Source organism: Scyliorhinus torazame, chromosome 3 (assembly GCF_047496885.1).
Source record: "Scyliorhinus torazame isolate Kashiwa2021f chromosome 3, sScyTor2.1, whole genome shotgun sequence".
NCBI lineage: Eukaryota > Metazoa > Chordata > Chondrichthyes > Carcharhiniformes > Scyliorhinidae > Scyliorhinus > Scyliorhinus torazame.
Genome location: NC_092709.1, coordinates 201426188 through 201449202, shown reverse-complemented (window position 1 = coordinate 201449202; position 23015 = coordinate 201426188). Strand labels below are relative to the sequence as shown.

At 43.5% G+C, this 23015-nt stretch overlaps 1 protein-coding gene across 7 annotated transcripts in view; it reads right to left on the bottom strand.

Moving 5' to 3' along the window:
• dcun1d4 (DCN1, defective in cullin neddylation 1, domain containing 4 (S. cerevisiae)) overlaps positions 1-23015 on the bottom strand; it is a 138899-nt gene that overhangs the window by 48203 nt on the left and 67681 nt on the right. For all 7 annotated transcript variants that reach the window (XM_072496746.1, XM_072496744.1, XM_072496745.1 and 4 more), the window contains 4 exons: positions 22188-22282; positions 11878-11948; positions 8970-9061; positions 7168-7276 (listed from right to left, as the gene is read on the bottom strand). In XM_072496746.1, the coding sequence (XP_072352847.1) occupies positions 7168-7276; positions 8970-9061; positions 11878-11948; positions 22188-22282 (367 nt within the window). The remainder of the gene's footprint in view (positions 1-7167; positions 7277-8969; positions 9062-11877; positions 11949-22187; positions 22283-23015) is intronic.

Sequence of the window (23015 nt, the reverse complement as noted above, 5' to 3'; positions counted from 1 at the left end):
CCTTGGGAGTGTTAGTTTTGGGCAAAAGTTCATTTCTTGGATTTGTTTGCTGTCTAGGTTAGAGACTGTTAAGAGCCTGCACTAATGCTTTGAGGTTGGCATATTTTCCATTGAATAGAGGTCCGAGACAGTCCACTGTCTCCACTACTTTTTGCTTTAGCAATTGAACCACTGGCCATAGCATTAAGATCAACTATAATGGAAGGGGATATATCAGGGAGGGACCATAGGGTGTCTTTCCACGCAGATGATCTGTTTCTTTATATCATGGACCCAGTTGCCACTATGGATGAGATAACAAAGCTACACAGGAGTTTTGGCTCCTTCTCTGGGTACAAGTTGAAATTGGTGCTTTAGTGACTGCCTCGAACCCGGTGGTGTCCACCCGGAGAATCTGGAAGTAGTTCAGATAGCATTTTAAATTTAGCTCCATGTCATTGTTGGCCCCTATCTGCAGTAATCATTTCTTGGTGCCAGCGAGCTTGGACTCGACATTTAGGACATGGGAGGGGCAGGGTCTGGAGTGGTTTGGGGACTTGTTCATGGAGGGGCAGCACGTAGCATTGTGGATAGCACAATTGCTTCACAGCTCCAGGGTCCCAGGTTCGATTCCGGCTTGGGTCACTGTCTGTGCGGAGTCTGCACATCCTCCCAGTGTGTGTGTGGGTTTCCTCCGGGTGCTCCGGTTTCCTCCCACAGTCCAAAGATATGCAGGTTAGGTGGATTGGCCATGATAAATTGGCCTTAGTGTTGGGTGGGGTTACTGGGTTATGGGGATAGGGTGGAGGTGTTGACCTTGGGTAGGGTGCTCTTTCCAAGAGCCAGTGCAGACTCGATGGGCCGAATGGCCTCCTTCTACACTGTAAATTCTATGAGGGAAGGTTTGGCAGTTTTGAGGAGCTATCGGAAAAATTTCAACTCCCTGGGGCCAATTTGTTTAGATACCTCTGGATTCGTGATTTTTTTTTTTTTTTTTTTTTTTGCAGACTATTCCTTTTCCCCCCTGGCACCACTGCCCTTCCTGGTTTGGGGGGGGGATTTCAGTTATTTATGGTCATATCATAACAGCAGAGCCGGCTCCGTTGGATGAGGTGAAGAGAAAATGGGAAGGTGAATTGCGTCCTACTGTGAATGAGATGTGGCGGGAGTCTCTTCGTAGGGCCAACTCCACATCAACCTGCGCTCAGTTTAGTTGATCCAGTTCAAGGTGGTGCATATGGCTCATCTGTCCAAGGGAGTGGATGACAGGTGTGAGCGGTGTTCTCGAGGGCCAGCTAATCATACACACACATTCTGGTCGTGTCCCAAGTTGTTAAGCTTTTGTGTCTCTTTCTTAACACCATGTCAGAAATTCTTAATGTCGAACTGGAGCCTTGTCCGTTGGTGCTCATTTTCGGAGTCTTGGACTCGCTGGTGGTGCAGACGGGGTGAAGGCGGATGCCCTCGCCTTTGCCTCCTTAATAGCCCGGAAGGGAGTTCTGCTTGGGTGGAGGTCTCTTACTCCGCTCAGTGCCTGGTTGGGCGACCTCATGGAGTTTCTATATTTGGAGACGGTCAAATACACCGTTTGGGGATGGGTAGAAGGGTTCTACCTAGGAGCAGCCATTCATTTCCTTTTTTAACGAGTTAGTCATGGTCGGTGGTTACCGGATGTTTTTAGTTTAATGTGGGGGAGAGATAGGATTGAATGGGTTCTTGATTGTGCTCTTTTAACACTGTAACTTGCAACATCTGTTTTGTATTACATGCTGAGGGAGGGTGGAGCTCCCGAGGGGAAGCAAATTTTGATATTTACAAGTAAGGGACGTTGTACAGAAGCGTGGAAAGGGTTTCCCAGGCTGCCAAGGTTTGCCCTATTAAAGTATGCTTCCGGATGTGGAAGCATCTATATCGGGGACATGTATGGGTGACTGGGGGGGGGGGAATGCAGGTGGTGAGGATCAAGGAGAAATGAGAGGAAGAGCTGGGGGTGAAGGAGATAGGTTGGGGAGTGAAGAACTGCTTAGGGTGAATTGGACCTCCTCGTATGCGAGGAGGATCTTGATACAGTTTAAGGTGGTACATGGTGCAAATGACTCTGATTGCACGGTGGAGAATTTTACTAGATGGCAGTCGGCAACGCTGCCGGTGATGGCTGCCTGGCTAGGGGATCTATACAATTTTCTCCGGTTGGAGAAAATCAAGTATGAACTGAGGGGTTCAGCGGAGGGCTTTGAGGCACAGTGGGGACTGTTTGTGGCCACGTTGGAGGAGCTGTTCGTAACGGGGGGAGGGAGGGGAGGCACGGGCTGAAAAAGGGGAAACATTTGTACAGACTGTAAAATTGTAAATTGGGGAGTGTGTTCCTGGATTATTTATGTTTTGTAACTGTTTGAATAAGTTTGGAATAAAATTTTTAAAAATTTAAAACTCGGTTTCTCTCCCCACAGGTGCTGCCAGACCTGCTGAGTTCATTCCGGCTTTTTTTGTTTTTAATTCGACCTTTGAAAATGCTGTGTTGCCTAAATTTGCCTTGGTCAATTTACTTGTCCTTTAGAAATGGGGATGCTAATACCTCTAGTCATTCTATTTTAATGGCAATGTTAAAAATACAAACCATATCAGTTTCTTCTGGGCGTATTTGGTTTATACTATAGGATTTATTGAGCCTTACCACCAAAAATCTGGTAAAAAATGATTTACTCGCTGTAATATTTTGGACTTCTCAAGTAGTTTGATGGTCAGTTTAACTATTGCCAAGAAATGTTGGTCATGGTCTCAACAGCAGTAAATAGATCAAGCATAGCACTGAAACGGCACAGCCTGTCAACAATGTTCCTCTGATTCTCAAAGGTATACTTATTGTCTCAGGTGCTGGTCTGTAATAAACATCAGAATTCTGGGATTAAGCAGATTTAACTCCACTCTACAGTTTTACAAATTGTCTGCATCACCTACTTAAATAGGATGCAATGTTAGGATACCAGATCCCAACATTTGTTAAGGCGCCAAACAAGAATCCCGAACAATTTATTTCAATTTGCAAAACTGTGAAGAAAGGATACTGCACCCCAGGAGTTTTGACTCTGACCAATAGTTAACTTTTATGTTAGAACAAACTTTAATTTAAACACAAAATTAACCACATTAACGTCAAAGAAATAGCATTACAATTAAAAGTTAAGCAGTTCTTAAATAGAAGCAAAACCATGAACTATCTACACCTGCCACTAATTCCAATTGACCAACCCTATACTGTTCAAATGCCACTTAAAAATAAAGTTCACAAAACAGGTTATTTGCTTTTGGAGAGGGTTCCTTTCAAGAGCAGGTTCACGGCACTTCTGCTCAACCCAACAGTATTAGGCAAAACTGCTATTCAAACTTAAATTCCTATAACAGACTGCAAAACTACCAAGAGACCAGATCCTCCCATTAATCCCACTAAGTATCCCACTAAGTTCCATGACCTGCTTAGCTAGGACTAAACACTACTTCCCCCCGCCCCCACAAATAAATTATCTACATTCCAGGGAATCTCCAGAAATTAAAATACAATTCCATTAGTCCTTTATTCGTAACCAAGTGGTTAAAATCAATAATTACCTCACCCTTTTATGACTCCTTAATTACAGCTTTAGCAGACACAGTCTGGGTAACTTAACCCAGGTTATTTAATAATATCAATGCAACAAATATATACCTTAACCCAGGCATTTAAAAACATTACTGGAATATATATCAAGTAGAATATTTAACAATTTCTACATTCATCACAGCAGTCAATAACATTTGCAAACGGTAGGTACAAGTTGAGATCAGAGGTTCCCGCTTCAAGAAGACCACCATCATACCGGTAAGAAGAACCAGGCAACGTGCCTCAACGACTACCATCCAGTGGCTTTGACATCTATCATTCTGAAGTGCTTCGAGAGGTTGGCCATGAGACACATCAACTCCATGCTCCCAGAATTCCTTGATCACTGCAATTCGCATACTGCTGCAACAGGTCCACAGCAGACGCCATCACCCTGGCCCTACACTCAACCCTGGAGCATCTCGACAACAAGGACTCCTACATCAGACTCCTATTTATTGACTTCAGCTCCACCTTCAATACCATAATCCCAGCCAAGCTCATATCAAAACTCCAAACCTCGGACTTGGCTCCTCCCTCTGCAACTGGATACTCGACTTCCTGACCCATAGACCACAATCAGTAAGGATAAACAACACCTCCCCCACGATAGTCCTCAATACCGGGACACCTCAAGGCTGCGAACTTAGCCCTCTACTATACTCCCTATACACATACAAGGCGGTGTGGCAAGACTTGGCTCCAACTCCATCTGCAGGTTTGCTGATGACATGACCATAATGGGTCGGATCTCGAACAACAATGAGTCGGAGTACAGGAAGGAGATAGAGAACCTAGTGACAAATATCTCCCACAACATCAGCAAAACTAAGGAGCTGGTCATTGACTTCAGGACGCAAAGTATCGTACATGCCCCTATCTACATCAATGGTGGAGATGGTTGACAGGTTCAAATTCCTAGGTGTGCACATCACCAATGATCTGTCCTGGTCCACCCATGTCGATGCTACGACCAAGAAAGCACAACAGTGCCGATACTTCTCAGGAAACTAAGGAAATCCGGCATGTCCACATTGACTCTTACCAATTTTTACAGATGCACCATAGAAAGCAATTGCTCGGCCCAAGACCATAAGAAACTGCAGAGTCGTGAACACAGCTCAGTCCACAACGTGAAACTGCCTCCCATCCATTGACTCAGTCTACACCTCCCGCTGCCTTGGGAAAGCGGGCAGCATAATCAAAGACCCCTCCCACCTGGGTAATTCACTCTTCCAACCTCTTCCATCAGGCACGAGATACAAAAGTCTGAGAACACGCATTAACAGGTTCAAAAGCAGTTTCTTCTCCCCTGTTACCAGACTCCTGAATGAGCCTCTTATGGACTGAACTGATCTCTCCAATCATCTTCTCTCCTTAGTACTACACTGCATATGCTTCACCCGGTGTCTGTGTCTCTGTATTTACACTGTGTATCTATCGTATGTCCTATTTTTTTTTCATGTATGGAATGATGTCTGGACTGTATGCAGAACAATACTTTTCACGGTATCTCGGTACACGTGACAATAAACGCAAATCCTATCCAATCTTATGTCATATTACTGAAGTTTACATGATCAGACCTCCAGGATTACACTAAACCAGAATTGGCAACCCTGTCCCGGAAAGGTCAGAAATAACATGGGATCAGTTATTACACTGCACGAGTATCAACATTAAGCATTGGGGAGGGGGAAATGGGAGGGCAAGATCTTTAGGCAATTTAGAGACGTTTGCAGCAGTAATAATTGTGGATTAAGCTAAACGAAGATGAGACAAATTTGTGGTTAAATGGGGCTGTAGTTTTCAGGACGCTGAGATCACACTATTGATTTTAACAGGTGGGGGCTTAGTTACAACAATTAGCTATGCAACCATTTTGGCCAGGGAAAGGACAGATCAGAACAAGAAGTGTCAGATAATGAGGGAGTGCATAACCAGCAGCTGAAGTGACTGATGCAATAATTTCTTCAGACTTTTACGCTGTACATCAGGTTCTGCAATCTTGATGTCTTATTACAACAGTGAATATCTCAGCAAAGTTCTGGGCCAGTTTCTTTTAAAAAATGAGTTTGTCTAAATTTACCCATGTTTTTGGAGTCATTTCCCCCCACTCATTAGTGTTTAAAAGAACGGTGAGACAAAAATAAATCAGCAAAAAAAAAAAAAAATTTATGTTTATATAACAAAACTGACCAACACCCTGAAATAACTGATCAATTCAAAAAATATGGACTGAATTTGTCTGTTCGCCAACTCAATTGCTTTGAGAAATAAATTTATTTTTCTGACAGCAAAGTCTAAGCTGTCACTTTCAATAAAGAGAGTGGAAAGATAACAAGAAAGACCAGAGTTAAACAACAAAAACACTCAGGAGTGGGTTTGGCAAAGAGAAACAGGGAAAGAAATTTTCCTCATTTTGAGAAATTCTGCTGCTGAGAATTCCTGCCAATATTTCCTCTTGGTGTACCTAGCCTATACTCTCCTCTTATAGTTCAGCAAGTATGAAAATAAGAGGGCAGCACGGTGGCGCAGTGGGTTAGCCCTGCTGCCTCATGACGTCGAGGTACCAGGTTCGATCCCGGCTCTGGGTCACTGTCTGTGTGGAGTTTGCACATTCTCCCCGTGTTTGCATGGGTTTCGCCCCCACAACCCAAAGATATGCAGGCTAGGTGGATTGGCCATGCTAAATTGCCCCTTAATTGGAAAAAATGGATTGGGTACTCTAAAAAAAATTTTTTTAAGTATGAAAATAAGCTGCACAAATCGCTGATGTGAATTTATATTCTAGCATAATGATGCGGAACTCAGTCTGCTCACGTACTCTATCACAAATTGTAGAGAGTACAAAGTTCTCAATTCTAAATTTTTAATCTGTTATTGTGTTTTTATCTCTGGATTAGTTAGCTTCTTACCCTAGAAGAAACCTTGCTGGAAGCAATGGTCTTTTGTTGAAAACACAATTATTTATATTGTATTTACAAAGGTTAAGACAGGCCCAGACATTGCTAGAACTACTCTCCAATATACTTCACACTCATCATCCTACAGTGACTGACATCACTGGGATATAGCTGCTTACGCACATGCTCAGTAGCTATTATTAGAGTTAACCCTTAATTCGACATCTCCCCATCACCACTTCCCATAAACTGATATCCTCATGCATATTTACAGTGTGGATCCAACTATAACTTAAGTTGCGGGGAGGGGGGAAACTTTTATTCTACATTTAATGTATTAAATAGGTACAGGAACTTCAGAACTACTGAAATTAAAATAAAATGATTGTCATTTTAAATGCATCACTCATATCTTAAAACTATTTGAATGCACATTTCAGATGGGGAAGGCAGTTTTAGTGGCTTGGTAAGGCATTCAAATAAACAAAGTACATATAGCTCTTTTATTTTTCGGAGACAACAGAGTAGGCTATTTTCTTTTTGAAAAACAGAAATGTCTGTTAGTCATGGCCGATGGCAAAAGCTTTGGCACTTCGGTTGGCTTTACATTTTAAAGTTTTTTTTATATACAAGAGAATCACTTACCCGTGCAAAATCAAAGGCGTATCTGTATACAAGTTTAAAATTTGTGGGCTCATTCAACAATGATCTCAAGTAATCTAGTGAATTTCTCAGTTTCTCTGTTGTGTCACATCTAAAATTGAAAATATAAATAAAATTGAAAAATAATCTTCTACTTTAATTGGAACTTCGAAAACCATATTAAATTTCCAGATCAAACGACTAACGTATTTATGTTTGGTGAGCGATGAAGGGTGGCACAATGGCCTAGTGGTTAGCACTTCTGGCTCACAGCACCAAGGACCTGGGTTCAATTCCAAACTCGGGTGACTGTGTGGAGTTTGCACGTTCTCTCTGTACTGCGTGGGTTTCCTCCGGGTGCTCCAGTTTCCCCTCAGTCCAAAGATGTGCGGTTTAGGTGGATTAGCCATGCTAAATTGCCCCCAACTGTCCAAAAGTGAGGTGGGGCTACAGGTATAGGTTGGGGGATTGAGCCGAGGTAAGGTGCTCTTTCGGAGGTTTGGTGCAGACTCGATGGGTAAAATGGCCTTCTTCTGCACTGTAAGGAGTCTATGAATCTATGATGTGGTGGAAAGGGCAAGGTGATTCAGGATGACATCGTGCCACTGACATCCTCCCCACCCCGCCAAGAGGTGGGGTAGGGAGAGGGGAAGATGCCAAGATTGAGTCGGGGCAAGAGGAAGGACCATTTCTGCTGGTTGGGACATTCAAAACTATTGGGCACTTCTTATTTAAGCCATACTAAAAGAGTGAACTTAGGAAACTCTCCTACGTGCGGTGGCAGTACGTTTTCAACGCTCTCCCACCAATGGCAATCAATTGCGAATTTTAAATTGGAGATTCAGAGATTTTAGTTAACTAAAGATATTAAAGGATATTGGGCAAAGGTTGGTAAATAGGAATTAAGTTGCAGGTCAGTCATGAACTCACTGAATGGCAGAACAGGCCCAAGGAGCTAAATAGCCAGCTCCTATGTTTGGAGAATGTTTACAAACATTGTGCTGACTTTTCATAAGGGATTTAATGGCTAGAGAATTTAACTCTTCTCAGTTTAGGCAGCCAATATTGGTAACAAGTGCTCTTAGGTCAAGTATCCAGGTTCAAAGAATAGTTTGCTCAATTTCAGCAACATGCTTCAGCTGCAGACGGGCACTGTCTTTCCCTCATTTCCCACACAGCCATCCTTTAGTTTCGGAATGAGGTTGCCAATTACAGCTGGATTAGGGCTAATTTTGTGTTGTAAGCCAATCAATACCCACTAGAAATTGAATGAGATGCTGCCCAAACATATCTCGGATTTGACCCTTCCAACTCGAGAATCTAGCAATGTAGCAAACATGATAAATTTAAACAGTCTTATTTGTGTTACATTTTTTTATTTTTAAAAGAATATAGTGCCCAATTCTTTTTTTTCCCCAATAAAGGGGTAATTTAGCATGGCCAATCCAACTACCCTGCACATCTTTGGGTTGTGGGGGTGAGGCCCACGCAGTCATGGGGAGAATGCAAACTCCACACGCACAGTGACCCAGGACTGGCATCGAACCCGGGTCCTCAGCACAGTGAGGCAGCAGTGCTAAACACTGTGCCACCCTTTAATTTTTTTCTTAATGCAGCAACTCAACATGAAAAGATACTCCAAAGAGGTGCAGTTGAATTTTATGCAATCTTAAAATTTAACCACATGTATAGCCATTAAAGCATTAAACACTTATCAATCTTAACCAATGACATAAAGCATAACCTTAAAGTTAACTGGCAACTATGTAAAAATAAAAGTAAATTAATCCAGAAGCATTTCATACTGTAATAAGGTCATTCCCTTCAACCATTCTTGTAGAGTGAAATAACCCATACTCTGGGCATCCAGCTTCCAGGCTAGCACCAACATCACCACCTAAAATAAGTACAAGAGATCAATAGTGGTGTAAGAGTACAGATTCTTGTTTTAAAATGGCTGCTCTGCAATCAGAATCCCAAGAATTATTTAATAACTTTATTATTTAAATGAAGTTTGGTATCCACTTCAGGTATCAGATATTACAATAACTATGAGATCATTTACATGCAGTAGCATAGCCCAAGTCATTAGCTGAAGAGAAAATATATCCCTTTAAGGTATTTTGCAATCAATCCTTCTATTCCTTTCATTTATCACCATACAATGAACAAGCATTTTCTGAATTAATGGTTTTATAAATGCAGAAAGTTCTGAACTTCCAACAAGAGCACTTCTAATAGTGTTGCATTCTAATTGAATCCACTTTCAAAAAGATGGAAAAATCTAAGTATCATGTTGATTGAGATTTGAGTGCTATCTATTAGTTGGGGAATTTGTAGACACTTTAGTATAGTATTAGAGAAAATAAAAGGACAATGTCAATCCACTGTGTTCTGATAATAGTTCTGCGTTGGTCTCACCCGCACAACCCAACGATGTGCAGGGTAGTTGGATTGGCCAAGCTAAATTGCCCCTTAATTTTTGCAGGAATATTTTAATCTAAAAGGTCAGGAGCTGTTATCTTGGTATACGTTTCTCAGGATGAAGGAATGTGTCCAGGAAAAAGACCAATTAAAATTTCACTAGCAAGAGAAATTCTAAAAATCAATACTTTTTTAAAAAATAAACATTTTATTGATTTTTTTTTGGCATTGTAACAGCAGCAATATAAACAACGTAGAACATAGAACAATACAGCGCAGTACAGGCCCTTCGGCCCACGATGTTGCACCGAAACAAAAGCCATCTAACCTACACTATAGAACATAGAACAATACAGCGCAGTACAGGCCCTATGTACATGAGAATATAAACACAGTGCAAATACCACCTCCCTCCCCAACATGTCCCACCATTAATTAACCTTCTAATCTACACAAACCTACCCCTCACCCCTCCTCTGCTGACGATTAATTTTCCACGAAGAAGTCGATGAGTGGTTGCCACCTCCAGGCGAACCCTAACAGTGACCCTCTCAAGGCTAAATTGATTTTCTCCGAACAGAGAATGCTAGCCATGTCCGATAGCCAGGTCTCCGACTTCGGGGGCTTTGAGTCCCTCCAAGCTAATAGTATCCGTCTCCGGGCTACCAGGGAAGCAAAGGCCAGAACGTCTGCCTCTTTCTCCTCCTGGATTCCCGGATCTTGCGACACCCTGAAAATTGCCACCTCTGGACTCATTGTCACCATCGTTTTTAATACCTTGGACATGACGTCCGCAAACCCCTGCCAAAATCCCCTAAGCTTTGGACATGCCCAGAACATGTGGACATGGTTCGCTGGTCCTCCCGCACATTTTGCACACCTGTCTTCCACCCCAAAGAATCTGCTCATCCGGGCCACTGTCATGTGAGCCCAGTGAACAACCTTGAATTGAATCAGGCTGAGCCTGGCAGAGGTTGCGGTCCCGTTGACCCTACTCAACACGTCCGCCCAAAGGCCCTCCTCTATCTCTCCCCCCCCAGGTCCTCCTCCCACATTTGCTTCAGCTCATCAGTCTGCATCTCCTCTGACCCCATAAGTTCCTTGTAAATGTCAGAGACGCTCCCCTCTCCTACCCATCCTCTGGAAACTACCCTGTCCTGAATCCCCCTTAGCGGCAGGGGTGGGAAGGTTGATACCTGTCTACGCAGAAAGTCCCGCACCTGCAGATATCTAAATTTGTTCCCCTTCACCAATGCAAACTTCTCCTCCACAAAGACAAACATAATAACTATCTGCTACTATATATAGGGACTGTTTTAATTGCTACAATATTTGTGCCAGGTATATTTCGGGTGTATCCACCTAAAGATGCAGCTTTCCTGCAGACGATTTATCCTAATTTGAACAATTGATCGGCAAGGACACCTTTTGTTAGCCGCACCGGAAGACAATGGTGTAGTAGTAATGGCATTGGCTGAATAATCCAGAAGCCCAGAATGATGCTCTTGGAACGGATTAAAATCCTACCATGGCAGCAAATTTAATTAACAAAATCTGGAATTGAAAGCCAGTCTAAGTAATGATGACCATGAAACTATCAACCATTGTCATAAAAACCCATCTGGTTCAGTAATGTCCTTCACAGAATAATACAGTACAGAAGAGGCCCTTTGACCCATTGAGTCTGCATCGATGCATGAAAAACACCTCACCAGCCTGCCTAATCGGAACGTCATACCATTCATTGAATACTTCCTTGTCACATTACTCCTTCCTTTCCTTCAGGGAAGGAAATGTGCCGTCCGTACATGGTCTGGTCTACATGTGACTCCAGGCCCACAGCAATGTGGCTGGCTCTTAACTATCCTCTTAAATAGCCCAGCAAGCCACTCAGTTCAAGGGCACCTGGAATGGGCAACAAATGCTGGTCTTGCCAGCAATGCCCACACTGCATGAAATAACAAATTAATTTTATAGCCAGTCAGGAGAAACAAGACCCATGTCCAGATCACAGTGGAGACATTTTCACTTTCGCAGAGCAGATTTGTAACTATTTGCATGAACTGTTTTGCCTTCGAGACAGGTACAGTATCAGTCGTACATCTAATGCCATAGATTGTGGCCATCGGAAGTTCCCGTTTTGCCTAAAGTGCTGAAAAGTGATTGCGAAAACACAGTTCCATCCATCTCCTGAGATCACAAAGATGGAAAGTGCTAAAATATACACACATACATGCAAGTATGCCCACAAAAATAATTTTAGATGCCCCCCCCCCCTCAAGCACTTACATTTTCAGGTTCAACTCCAATGTCTTCACAGAATTTCTCCATGTCTTCAGGGCCTATAACATCATCACTACCTGCAACATAGCAAAGTACTTAGATATTTTGATGAGCAAAATACTGCAATGCTGGAATCTGAAACAAGAAGAGGATGTTGGAAAAACTCAGCAGGTCTGGCAGCAACTGCAAAGAGAGAAAGCAGAGTTAATGTTTCAAGTTCTTTTGGCTCGTCATCAGAACTGAAGGGAGGGAATGTGTTAGATATTGAAGTGTAGTTGTGGGAGATTGCAACAAAAATTAGCAAATTTAAAAACAAAAAGACAGATAGCCTGGTGTGGGAGAGGGAGGCAGGGTTTGCATCGAGACAATACCTGTATGGGATATTTTTATTTAAAAAAAAAAAGGTGTTTAAGATGGAGGAGAAAGCTCACAATCTAAAGCTGTCAAACTCAACATAGAGTCCTGAGGGTTGCAACATACCCAATTGGAAGATGAGTTGCTGCTTCTCCAGCTTGCACGGGACATCACTGGAGCATTGCAACAAGCCAAGGATGGACATGTGGACCATTTGGATTTAGTAACAAAAGGACAAAGAATGTTATCGAAGACTAGTGTTAGACGAGTGATTGCTGGGCCAAAATTACACTTGGCTATATACATGACATTTTTCAGAAACTTACTATTTTTACAAGGCCAGGAGTTTTTGACTTAAACAAATAGGTGCATTGCAGATGCATATGTTGTGAGCGTGTCCAGTGTGTTACGATATCATTAAACATGTGATTTGGTCACAGTGTCCGTCTCGAAGTCTGTTAGATATTGAGAGGAACTTGTAAAGTGAAAAAGCTTTTGCAACAAAATACAGCAGAGACCATGATGATGAACAAAATAAGGTAGTTCCCAATTACATACTGGGATAAAAACATAAGAAATAGGAGGAGTAGGCCATTATTCTGAACTTCATTATTCTAAACTTCATGAGAATTGGCCCAACCTACTCAGCCTTTCCTCATAAGGTAACCCTTTCATCCCAGGAACCAGCCAAGTAAATCTTCTCTGAACTGCCTCCATTGCAAATATGTCTCCCCTTAAGGTGACCAAAACTGTACAGAGTACTCTCGGTATGGTCTCACCAATACCCTGTATAGCTGTAGCAATAATTTTCTATTTTTATACTCCATCCCCATTGCAAAAGGCCAATATAAATAATAATCGCTTATTGTCACATTCCATTTGCCTTCCTGAATTCTGACTTTGTGATTCATGTACAAGGATACCCAGGTTCCTCTGTACTGCAGCATTCTGCAGTTAATCTCCAATTAAATATTACTGATTTTCTATTCTTCTAACCAGAAATGGACAACCCACAAAATACTTCATCTGCCAAATTTCTGCCCACTCACGTAACCTATTTAATTTCCTTTGCAGACTCTTTGTAGCCTCCTCATAACTTGCTTTTTCACATTCTTCATATCGTCAGCAAATATGGTTACAATGTAGTTGGTTCCTTCATCCAAGTCATTAATATCGATCATAAATAATTCAGGCCCCAGCATTGATCTCTGTGGCATTCAACTAGTTAGTTTACCAAAAACATTGGTACATTCTTAGGTCATACATTGAGACAGATGTTTGTATGGATTGATGGACGAAAATAATCAGTCGAAATTACTATGCTCACAAAATCTTACGTTCAAATCTTGCGTTCAAGGATTGCTGTTACCATCCATCTGCATGGTAATTTAATCCCATGCCAGTGACTAATATAGCTTCCACCCAGTGTCGGAAGGCTTGTGCAAAGTCTAAAGCGGGAAAACCTGATCTAGGGAGTGCTGATGATAGCGGTTTAACCGACCACACAGCACAAGCATGCCTAACAGATATGCCAAATGCTCTAATTGCCAAAAGAATGGTCATATTGCATTGCTTGCTGAGCAAAGGCCAAAGCAGGAGAGAGAGAGAACTGATGAGTTGTAAAGGAACATAGCAACAGTACAAGGGTAAAATCCACAATCTTGGGTCAATTCAAAGCCATCAAGCAAAGGAGATATGGGTGTACAGCAGCAATCACTCAGCTGTCAGATTTTTGTTCAAGTGGCAACAAATCAACAGCACATCAACACGTGCACTGATATGGTGACAGATTGTTCGGTTGTAAGTTGTTCGTCCTTCTGAGGCAAAGACGATAATGCTGATCATCTGGAGTTTTTAGTAGGGTCGTCCGGTGGGTATATAAGTGACTACCCAGGCAAAACTGTGCCTAGAAGGTTCTGCTGCAAATGGGGCAGGATACAACGGATGATTGCATTTTGGATGTGGGTGGAGATTTCCTCACTTGCTTTAGAAGGAGGCCGCACCAGTTTTTATTTGATTGTCAGGTGCAATGATTCTGGGCGAACTTCTCTCAACTCAAGAGTCCGAAGCGATTTTGTCAAGGGCAAGGCAGCTGTCGTCAAATGTCCGACGGCTGTTGAATATGGTGCTTTCTTCGGCAGAAGGAAGGGAGCTGAAGGTGGTGGTGGCATCAGATGTGAAGAAGGCGTTTGAGTGGAGTTACCGGTTTGTGGTGCTGGAGAAGTTTGGGATTGGGCCGAAGTTTGTGGCATGGGTGAAATTGTTATACAACCATGTGTACGGACGAATGATATGAAATCGGGGTACTTTTCACTATTTTGGGGAACGAGGCAGGGATGCCCCATGTCCCCCTTCTGTTTGCGTTGGTGATCGAGCCCTTGGCCATTGCTCTGGGGGGTTCAGACTTATGGAAGAGGATAGTGATGAGGGGGTGGAACATTAGATGTCTCAGAATCTACGGTGCAGAAGAGGCCATTCGGCCCATCGAGTCTACACTGGCCCTTGGAAAGAGCACCCTACTTAAACCCACACTTCCACCCTATCCTCATAACCCCATCTAACCTTTTCGGACACGAAGGGCAATTTAGCCAATCCATCTAATCTGCACATCTTTGGACTGGGAGGAAACCAGAGCTCCCGGAGGAAACCCACGCAGACACGGGGAGAGCGTGCAGACTCCGCACAGACAGTGACCCAAGCTGGGAATCGAAACTGGGACCCTGGAACTGTGAAGCACAGTGCTAATCACCGTGGTACCATGCCGCCTTTACGCAAACGATCTGCTGTTGTACATCTCGGACGCAAGCTCGTTGGGGAGTGATAAAATGGGGTTGCTGCGGAAACTTGAGGCTTTTTCGGGGTACAAGTTAAATTTAGGGAAAAGCAAATATTTTGTGCCATCTTCTCCAGGCTCAGGGGCGGGAGTGGGAGGGTTGAAATTCTGGGTAGCGGCAACTCATTTTAGGTAGTTGGGGGTGCAAGTGGCGGGGTACTGGGCACGTCTTCGCAAGCTTAATTTCACAAGGCTAGTGGGGAGAGTGAGGAAGGACTTGGGATAGTCTCCCCTTGTTGCTGGCAGGCCGGGTGCAGGCAGCAAAAATTCTTGTTTCTGTTCCAGTGCCTACCGGTCTTTTTGGCAAAGTCATTCTTTAGCGGGGTGGACAGGTTGGTCTCATTGTTTGTATGGGCAGGGAAGGTGGCCAGCATAAGGAAAGCAGCGCTCCATAGGGGGCGGCAGTCTGGAGGGTTGGCCCTTCCAAAATTGTTATCCTATTATTGGGCGGCGAATGCGGAGAAGGTGCGGGGCTAGAGTAGAGAGACGGAGACTTTATGGGTGGAGATGGGGGCTGGTTCTTGCAAAGGGCCAGGGTTGCGGGCGCTGGCAACAGGCTCCAGGGAAGTACTCAGGCAGTCCTGTGGTGGTCGTCACGCTGAAGATTTGGAGGCAATTCCGACATCACTAAGTTGAGGGCAGGCTCGAGGATGATGCCGACAAGAGGGGGCCATGGGTTTGAGCCAGGGTGGATGAATGTGAGGTTCTGAGGATGGGAGGAGAGAGGGGTGAAAGAGATGAAGGGTCTGTTTTCGGGGGTGGGGTTCGCAAGCTAGGAGGAGTTGGGGGTGAAGTTTGGGCTCCAGCGTGAGGAGGGCTTCAAGTACATGCAGATGTGGAACTTCGCAAGAAAGATCTTCCCGAGCTTTCCAGCAGCACCATCCTGCTCGAGGTGGCGCTGTCAGTGGTTAGGGTGGGGTGGGGGTGGGTCATTTCAACGATTTACGGTAAGATCGTGGAGGAGAATAAAGTGTCCATGGAAGGATTAAGGCCAAGTGGGAGGAAGAGTTGCCGATGGTGTTAGGAGAAGGATTATGGTGCAAAGTGCTGTGAAGGGTCAATGCCTCAATTAAAAATGGTGTACAGGGTACACTTAACAAAGGTGATGATGAGCTGGCTGTTTGAGGGGGCGGAGGATAGCTGTGAGCGGTGTGGGAAGGGCCCAGCCAATCATGTCCATATGTTCTGGTCCTACCCGAAGTTGGACACATTTTGGGGGTCGTTTGGGAGTACAATGTCCGAGGTTCTGCTCGCGGATTTGGAGTCGGGTCCCATGGAGGTCATATTTGGGGTGTCAGACCTGCCAGGTTTAGGGCCAAATGTCTTAGCCTTTACCTCGTTGATCGCTCGTAGGCGGGTCCTGTTGTGGTGGAGGTCAGCTTCTCCCACCGTGCCTTAGTGTGGCGGGGGATCTAATGGAGTTCCTGTATTTGGAGAAGGTGAAATTTGTTCGGAGGGGCAGGTAAGGGAATCCACAAGCGATGGGGTTTGTTTGTCTTATACTTTGGGGAGCTGGTTACCATCAAGGGAGGAGGGGGACATAGTTTGGTGTGGCATTGGGGCTGTGTTTATTTGTTGTTAAAATGTTGACTATTTGAATAAAAATATATATTTTTAAAGTCCTCAGCGAAGCTTTCAGAGTGTTCTTGCAGCACTTCCTTTGGCTGCCATGAAAGCACACTTCCTAGAAGTTTTACTTTGATAACAGAGTGTCAGGCATTCTGGCTTCCTGACCAGCTCAGATCCTACCATCCGATCTTCAGCTCTGAAGCAGCTCAAGTGAAACTGGTTGAGCTTCTTGGCATGATGCTGATACACAGTCCAAATCTCCAATGCTTAGAGCAGGATGAACAGGACTATTGCTCTAGTTTCGTGGGCAGACTTGCTCCACTTCATTCCCTGTCTGATGTTAAAGTCTGCTGAAGGCTACATTGGCAATACATACATGTGACTCTTCATCAATATAGCCATGATGTGGAGATGCCAGCGTTGGACTGAGGTGGGCACAGAAAGGAGTCTTACAACACCAGGTTAAAGTCCAACAGGTTTGTTTCGAATCAATAGCTTTCAGAGTGCAGCTCCTTCCTCGGGTGAATCACCTGGAGGAAGGAGCTACGCTCCGAAAGCTAGTGATTCAAAACAAACATGTTGGACTTTAACCTGGTGTTGTAAGACTTCTTACTGTTCATCAATATAGCCAGATTAAGAGAGTGTGCTGCCGTGATAAATGAACCTATCCATTGCTGACAGTCTCTGGTCATGAATCGAAAGAATAGACTCAAGATGGGGCTTTACTGGAGCAGTCTGGTGCATTATTTCAGTTTTCTTTATGATCATATGGTTGAAGTTGTTGCATGCATCAGAGAACACTACGCTGCATGTCCAGCTCTGAACCAGCAGCTAGTGCACAGTCATCAGCAAAAGAGTTCATCACAATGTTTGCCCTTGGAGATCTTGGTCTTTGCCAGAGGTGACTTGAGATTTAGCAGCCTCCCATTGATGCAATATCTAATTTTAATGCCAAAATCACCATGAAAGACATCAGGCAACATGGCAGAGAACAAAATGGTGACGAGGATTGGAGCAAGCACACAACCTTATTTAACTCCATTACTGACTGGGAATGAGTCAGAAGACTCATCATCATCCAGGTAATGGACACGCATGTTGTCATGGAACTGTTGAATCAGGGGCAGAGACACACAAGAGAGCCAATTCAGTGACTTACCGAAAGCACAGTTCAATTGAAAGCTTAATCTGGAGAGGTGTTAGAAACTTGTGGACAGATGAGTGGAATGTCGAGTGGAATGTCGAATACAAGGACAGATGCCTCATGTTACCCATTGTTATAGCAAGATATATGTCAACAAACCAATGCTAATGGGTAAGGATTGGTTTTGCAAAGGCTGGAAGCATGCTTTTCAAGTTAAGACAGACAAGAAGCTACGGAGTCATAGAATTCCTACAGTGCAGAAGGAGGCCATTCAGCCCACTGAGACTGCACACCGACCCTTTAAAAGAGCATCCTACCTGAGCCCACTCCCCCACCCGATCCCCGTAACCCTACCTATCCGTTGGACACAAAGGTGCATTTTAGCATGGCCAATCTATCTAACCTGCACATCTTTGGACTGTGGGAGGAAACCAGAGCACTTGGAGGAAACACACACAGACACGGGGAGAACGTACAATCTTCATACAGACAGTCACCCAAGGTCGGAATCGAACCCGGGTTCCTGATGCTGTGAGACAGCAGTGCTAACCACTGTGTCACCGTGCAGCCTGTGAATAGCTGTAGCAACATTTTTGAAGACACACGACGGTAACATTGGAGTAAAAGTGCACGAATCAGGCCCGATGCTAAACGAGTATATTGCCTGCTCTCATAGCCCAGGTTGAGGCGGAACAAGTAGCTGAAGAAAAAGGGTGTACTAATAAAAACAGATCACACAATTGGGGTTGCCCACGTTTTGTGCCCAAGTCAGAAGAAAAGTACATACAAAGTCATAATCAACCAAACAGCCAATGACGACCACTGGCCTCCAAAGATGTGTACACAAAGTTACCAGAATTTACAAAATTTGGACAAAAATTGTGATCGAGCAATCCCAATTGTGTGATCCGTTTTCACTAGTACACCATTTCCCTTTAACTTCTTAAACACAATCATGAAGTTATAATCCTAAATGAAGCTGTCAAATGAGACCAGGTTGGGTGATCGTTATGTAGAAAACTGTTCAGACCAAAGCATGACCCCAAATTTCCAGTGGCCAACCACTTAAGATTCTCTATCCTGCTCTTACACATCTGTCCCCAGCCTAAAGCAATGTTCCAATCAAGTTCATCTTCAGGCAGCAGAAAGCACAGTCAGCTTTTTGCTGTTCAAAAAGCACGCTGGGTTTGAAGGCAAAAAATCAACAGTGACGTCAAAGGAAAGCGGTAAGCTGATTGATGGGTGAGTAACCGATATTAGGGACTGAGTAACTGATATTAGGGACTGTGTTTAAATTGCGGAAACTAAAATAACTGAAAAAGATAATAGCTAGGGAACCAAGTTTGGAGGATGAAAACGGAAGCAGGAAATCAAAAAAGCTGATTGGGTGAGTATATTTATATATTCTACAATAACAAGGAGCAGTGAAGAAGGGCCCTAGTTAATATTAGTTCATACTTGTTAATATTATTTTATATTAAAAGGATAAATTTAATTTAAAGAGCAAGACATGTCAGCAGAGCTCCAAACCATGATCTGCTCTTTCTGCTCCATGTAAGCAACCAGGAACACTTCCAGTTCTCAGGACCGTGTGTGCAGGAAGTGTCTCCAGCTGCAGCACCTGGAAGCACGAGTTTCAGAGCTGGAGCAGCAGCTGGGAACACTGTGGAGCACCCGTGAGGCAGAGTGTATCGTGGATAGCACATATAGAGAGGTGTCGCACTGCACGCTCAGACTCCACAGGCAAGAAGGAAATGGGTGACCATCAGGCAAAGCAAGAGAGCTAAGCAGGGAGTGCAGGAATTTCCTGTTGCCATTCCCTGCAAAACTTAGATACCGCTTTGGATACTGTTGAGTTGAATGACCTCTCAGGGGAAAGCCAAACACCCAAACTCGTGACACTTACAGGCTTCCCAATCCTCTGGCTTCCCACTAATGTTCGCCACTTTGTATGCTTTTGCTTTTATGGTTTCCCCGACTTCACTCGTCCGCCATGGATACCTCGTCCTCCCCGTAGCCGGTTCCCTCCTCCACTGCTATTCCACTGTCTTCCCTGCTGGTCTCCCCTTCCAATCAACTCTGGACAGCACCTCCATCATGTCTTTGCAATTACTTTTATTCAATTATAATACTGTTATATCGGATTCCAACTTCTTTCTTTCAAACTGCAGGGTAAATTCTATCATATTGTGCTCACTGCCCCCTCAGGGTTCGTTCATCTCAAATTCCCTAATCAAGCCTGACTCATTACACATCACCAAATCCAGAATTGCCTGTTCCCTAGTGAGCTCTACTACAAGCTTCTCCAAAAAACTATCACACATTCCATAAATTCCTTTTCTTGGGATCCGCTACCAACCTGATTTTCCCAGTCCCCCTGCATATAATATAATAATCGCTTATTGCCCCAGGTAGGCTGCAATGAAGTTACTGTGAAAGGCCCTTGGTTGCCACATTCCGCCACCTATTCGGGGAGGCCGGTACGGGAATTGAACCCGCGCTGCTGGCCTTGTTCTGCATTAGAAGCCAGCTGTTTAGCCCACTGTGCTAAACCAGCCCAGCATATTGAAGTCCCTCATGATTATTGTAATATTGCCTTTCTTATAGACCTTTTCCATCCCCCGATTTATTTTCTGCCCCACATTGACTACTGCGCGGGGACTTGTACATAACTCCCATCAGGGTCTTTTTTCCTTTGCGATTCCTCAACTTTACCCTCACAGATTCTATATCGCTTCTTTCTATCAATTTAATTTAATTCCTTCCTAACAATGCAACCCTGCCCATCCGCCTGTCCTTTTGATCAAACACGTATCCTTGGATATTTAGATCCCAGCCCTGATCCCCTTGCAGCCACGTCTCTGTGATACCACATTGTACCAGCCAGTTTCAATGTGCATAATAAGCTCATTTACCTTGTTTCGTATGCTGCGCGGATTTAGATAAAACACCCTCAGTCCTACATTGACCGCACCCCTTCTCATATTTGTCCCCTTTCTTGCTCTAAATCGGTGATCTCTAACACCGAGATGGACAAGGGCAGCAGATACATGGGAATATCATCACCTGCAAGTTCCCTTCCAAGCCACACACCATCCTGAGTTCCCCTTCAAGCCGCACACCATCCTGACTTCCCTTCCAAGCCACACACCATCCTGACTTGGAACTATAATCGTACCTCCTTCATTGTTGCGGAGTCAAAATGCTGGAACTCCCTCTTAACAATATTATGGGTGTACCTACGCCACACGGGCTGCAGAGATCCACTACCATCTTCTCAATCCCATGAAATAATTTTGAAAAACACACCAAGGAACTTTTAGGGCAGTGGTTCTCAAACGTTTTTGGTTGAAGGATCCTCTCCAAATGGATCAGCATTCACAAACTCCAATCTATATCATAGTAAGAAGTCTGACAACACCAGGTTAAAGTCTAACAGGTGTGTTTCGAATCACTAGCTTTTGGAGCACAGCTCCTTCATCATAATACTGTTCAATACTCCCAATGGAAAATTGCTGCATGAAAATGCCTTTTTTAAAAAAAAAATTAGTTTAGCAATTTCACCGATATGAAAGTGATGAACAGTAGTGATAAAGCATAAATGTGACTTCAGTAATATTCTAGTGCATGCCAACTGGGCTGCTTTTAACATGGTTAAATATTGCTTGTTAATTACAAACCCAAGCAATTCGCAGATCACATAAAATACAAATAGCTCTTGGCCAAATCAGTAGTAATGGGTCACACCATAGTTAAATGTTTAACGGGCTCAAAGCAGAACATATTTCAATTTTAAAAACAATAGCTTCCTTCACACCAATTCTATTTGAGTAGCACTCTTAGGAATCTTTAGACATTTGTGCAAAAGCAGCCCAGTTTCTCAATGTTATTTAACTAAGCAAGGAACTGACATTACTGCAACATGGTAGAAGGTTCAATAAAGAAAAAACGGACAGCTTTTTTCACAAATACAAGAATCAGACCAATAGAGATTAGCAAAACATCATTCAGCATTATAATTGCACTTGCTCACTGCTCAAGTCGAAATGAAATGCACCCTAGTATCACAGCAGTAATTGGCCTCCAACCTCCTCACCCTTCCCACAAAAACATGAGACTCACCAGTAAAAATCATAGCAGCCAAGGCACCCATGACGGTGAAGGCAGCAGGATATTTGAGAGCTTTGAGAGTGGACATCTCGTCAGTTATTAGTGTGGGACTAACACCAACTACCATTAATTTATAAAATCCTTCCCTTACCCACATGTGTTTTCTCTCTCACCTGCTAGAAATTATTTATTGGAAATCCTGGAAAGTCTCCAGGGACCTTCAGGAATCCATGAACTCCAATTTGAGAAGCATCATCTTAGGGGTATGTCCATGAGCTAGTATTGAAGTTGAGCATTTAAACACACCTGCATATTCATAGAACCATTCTAAGCATCGCTTGGTGGAGAACCCTTCCTCTTCAGGCTTCATCCTATTTGAGTCTTGCTTCTTGTACATGGTTCTGTAGAAAAGACAATATGAAAGATTGGACTAAATATATTGCTAAAACAAGAGACATGCCATCAACGATTTCGGTCTTGCACTCATCAATACAAAAGCAAGAATGTCAAATTTCAAAGGCAGCAACAATTCATACTGTATGAGAAACAGGTGCAGATTAGATAGCGTTGACTCAGACTGGTTACTGCATTGCCATGGAGAATGTCCCCCAAGCTTTTGTTTAAATCAAAAAGGCGCAATATCGGGACATGTTCCTTTCACCTGCATATCTATATGTAGCTTCTAGCAAGATAAAGGGAGCCACACCGCGAGCCAGATAATCTTAAATGTGTTGTTAGTGTGAAAATGCAATGTAAACAGTTTATATTATCTGATACTACTTACCTGACTTTCCACAGTAACCATAACATTTGGAATTATATGCCTTTAAATTTGATAGGTTTTCAGAGCATGAATCATGCTTCACTACCAAGGACAAAGCTATCTGTCGAAGACTCAGGAACCATTATCCAACTAGGATAATACCTCTGCAATAGAGAGAGTCAATAGATACTAAACTCCAAAAAAAAATGGCCCCAGAAGCACCATCCTAAGGGAAACGTAATACAAAAATGAGGAAAAGCCATTTGGCCTAACATTTCAACAACCAATGTTTGCCCATTGTGCTATCCAATTTATTTACTTGACAGAATTTAAATTTGATCATGTAGTGGTCTTCAGGCCCTACATAAACT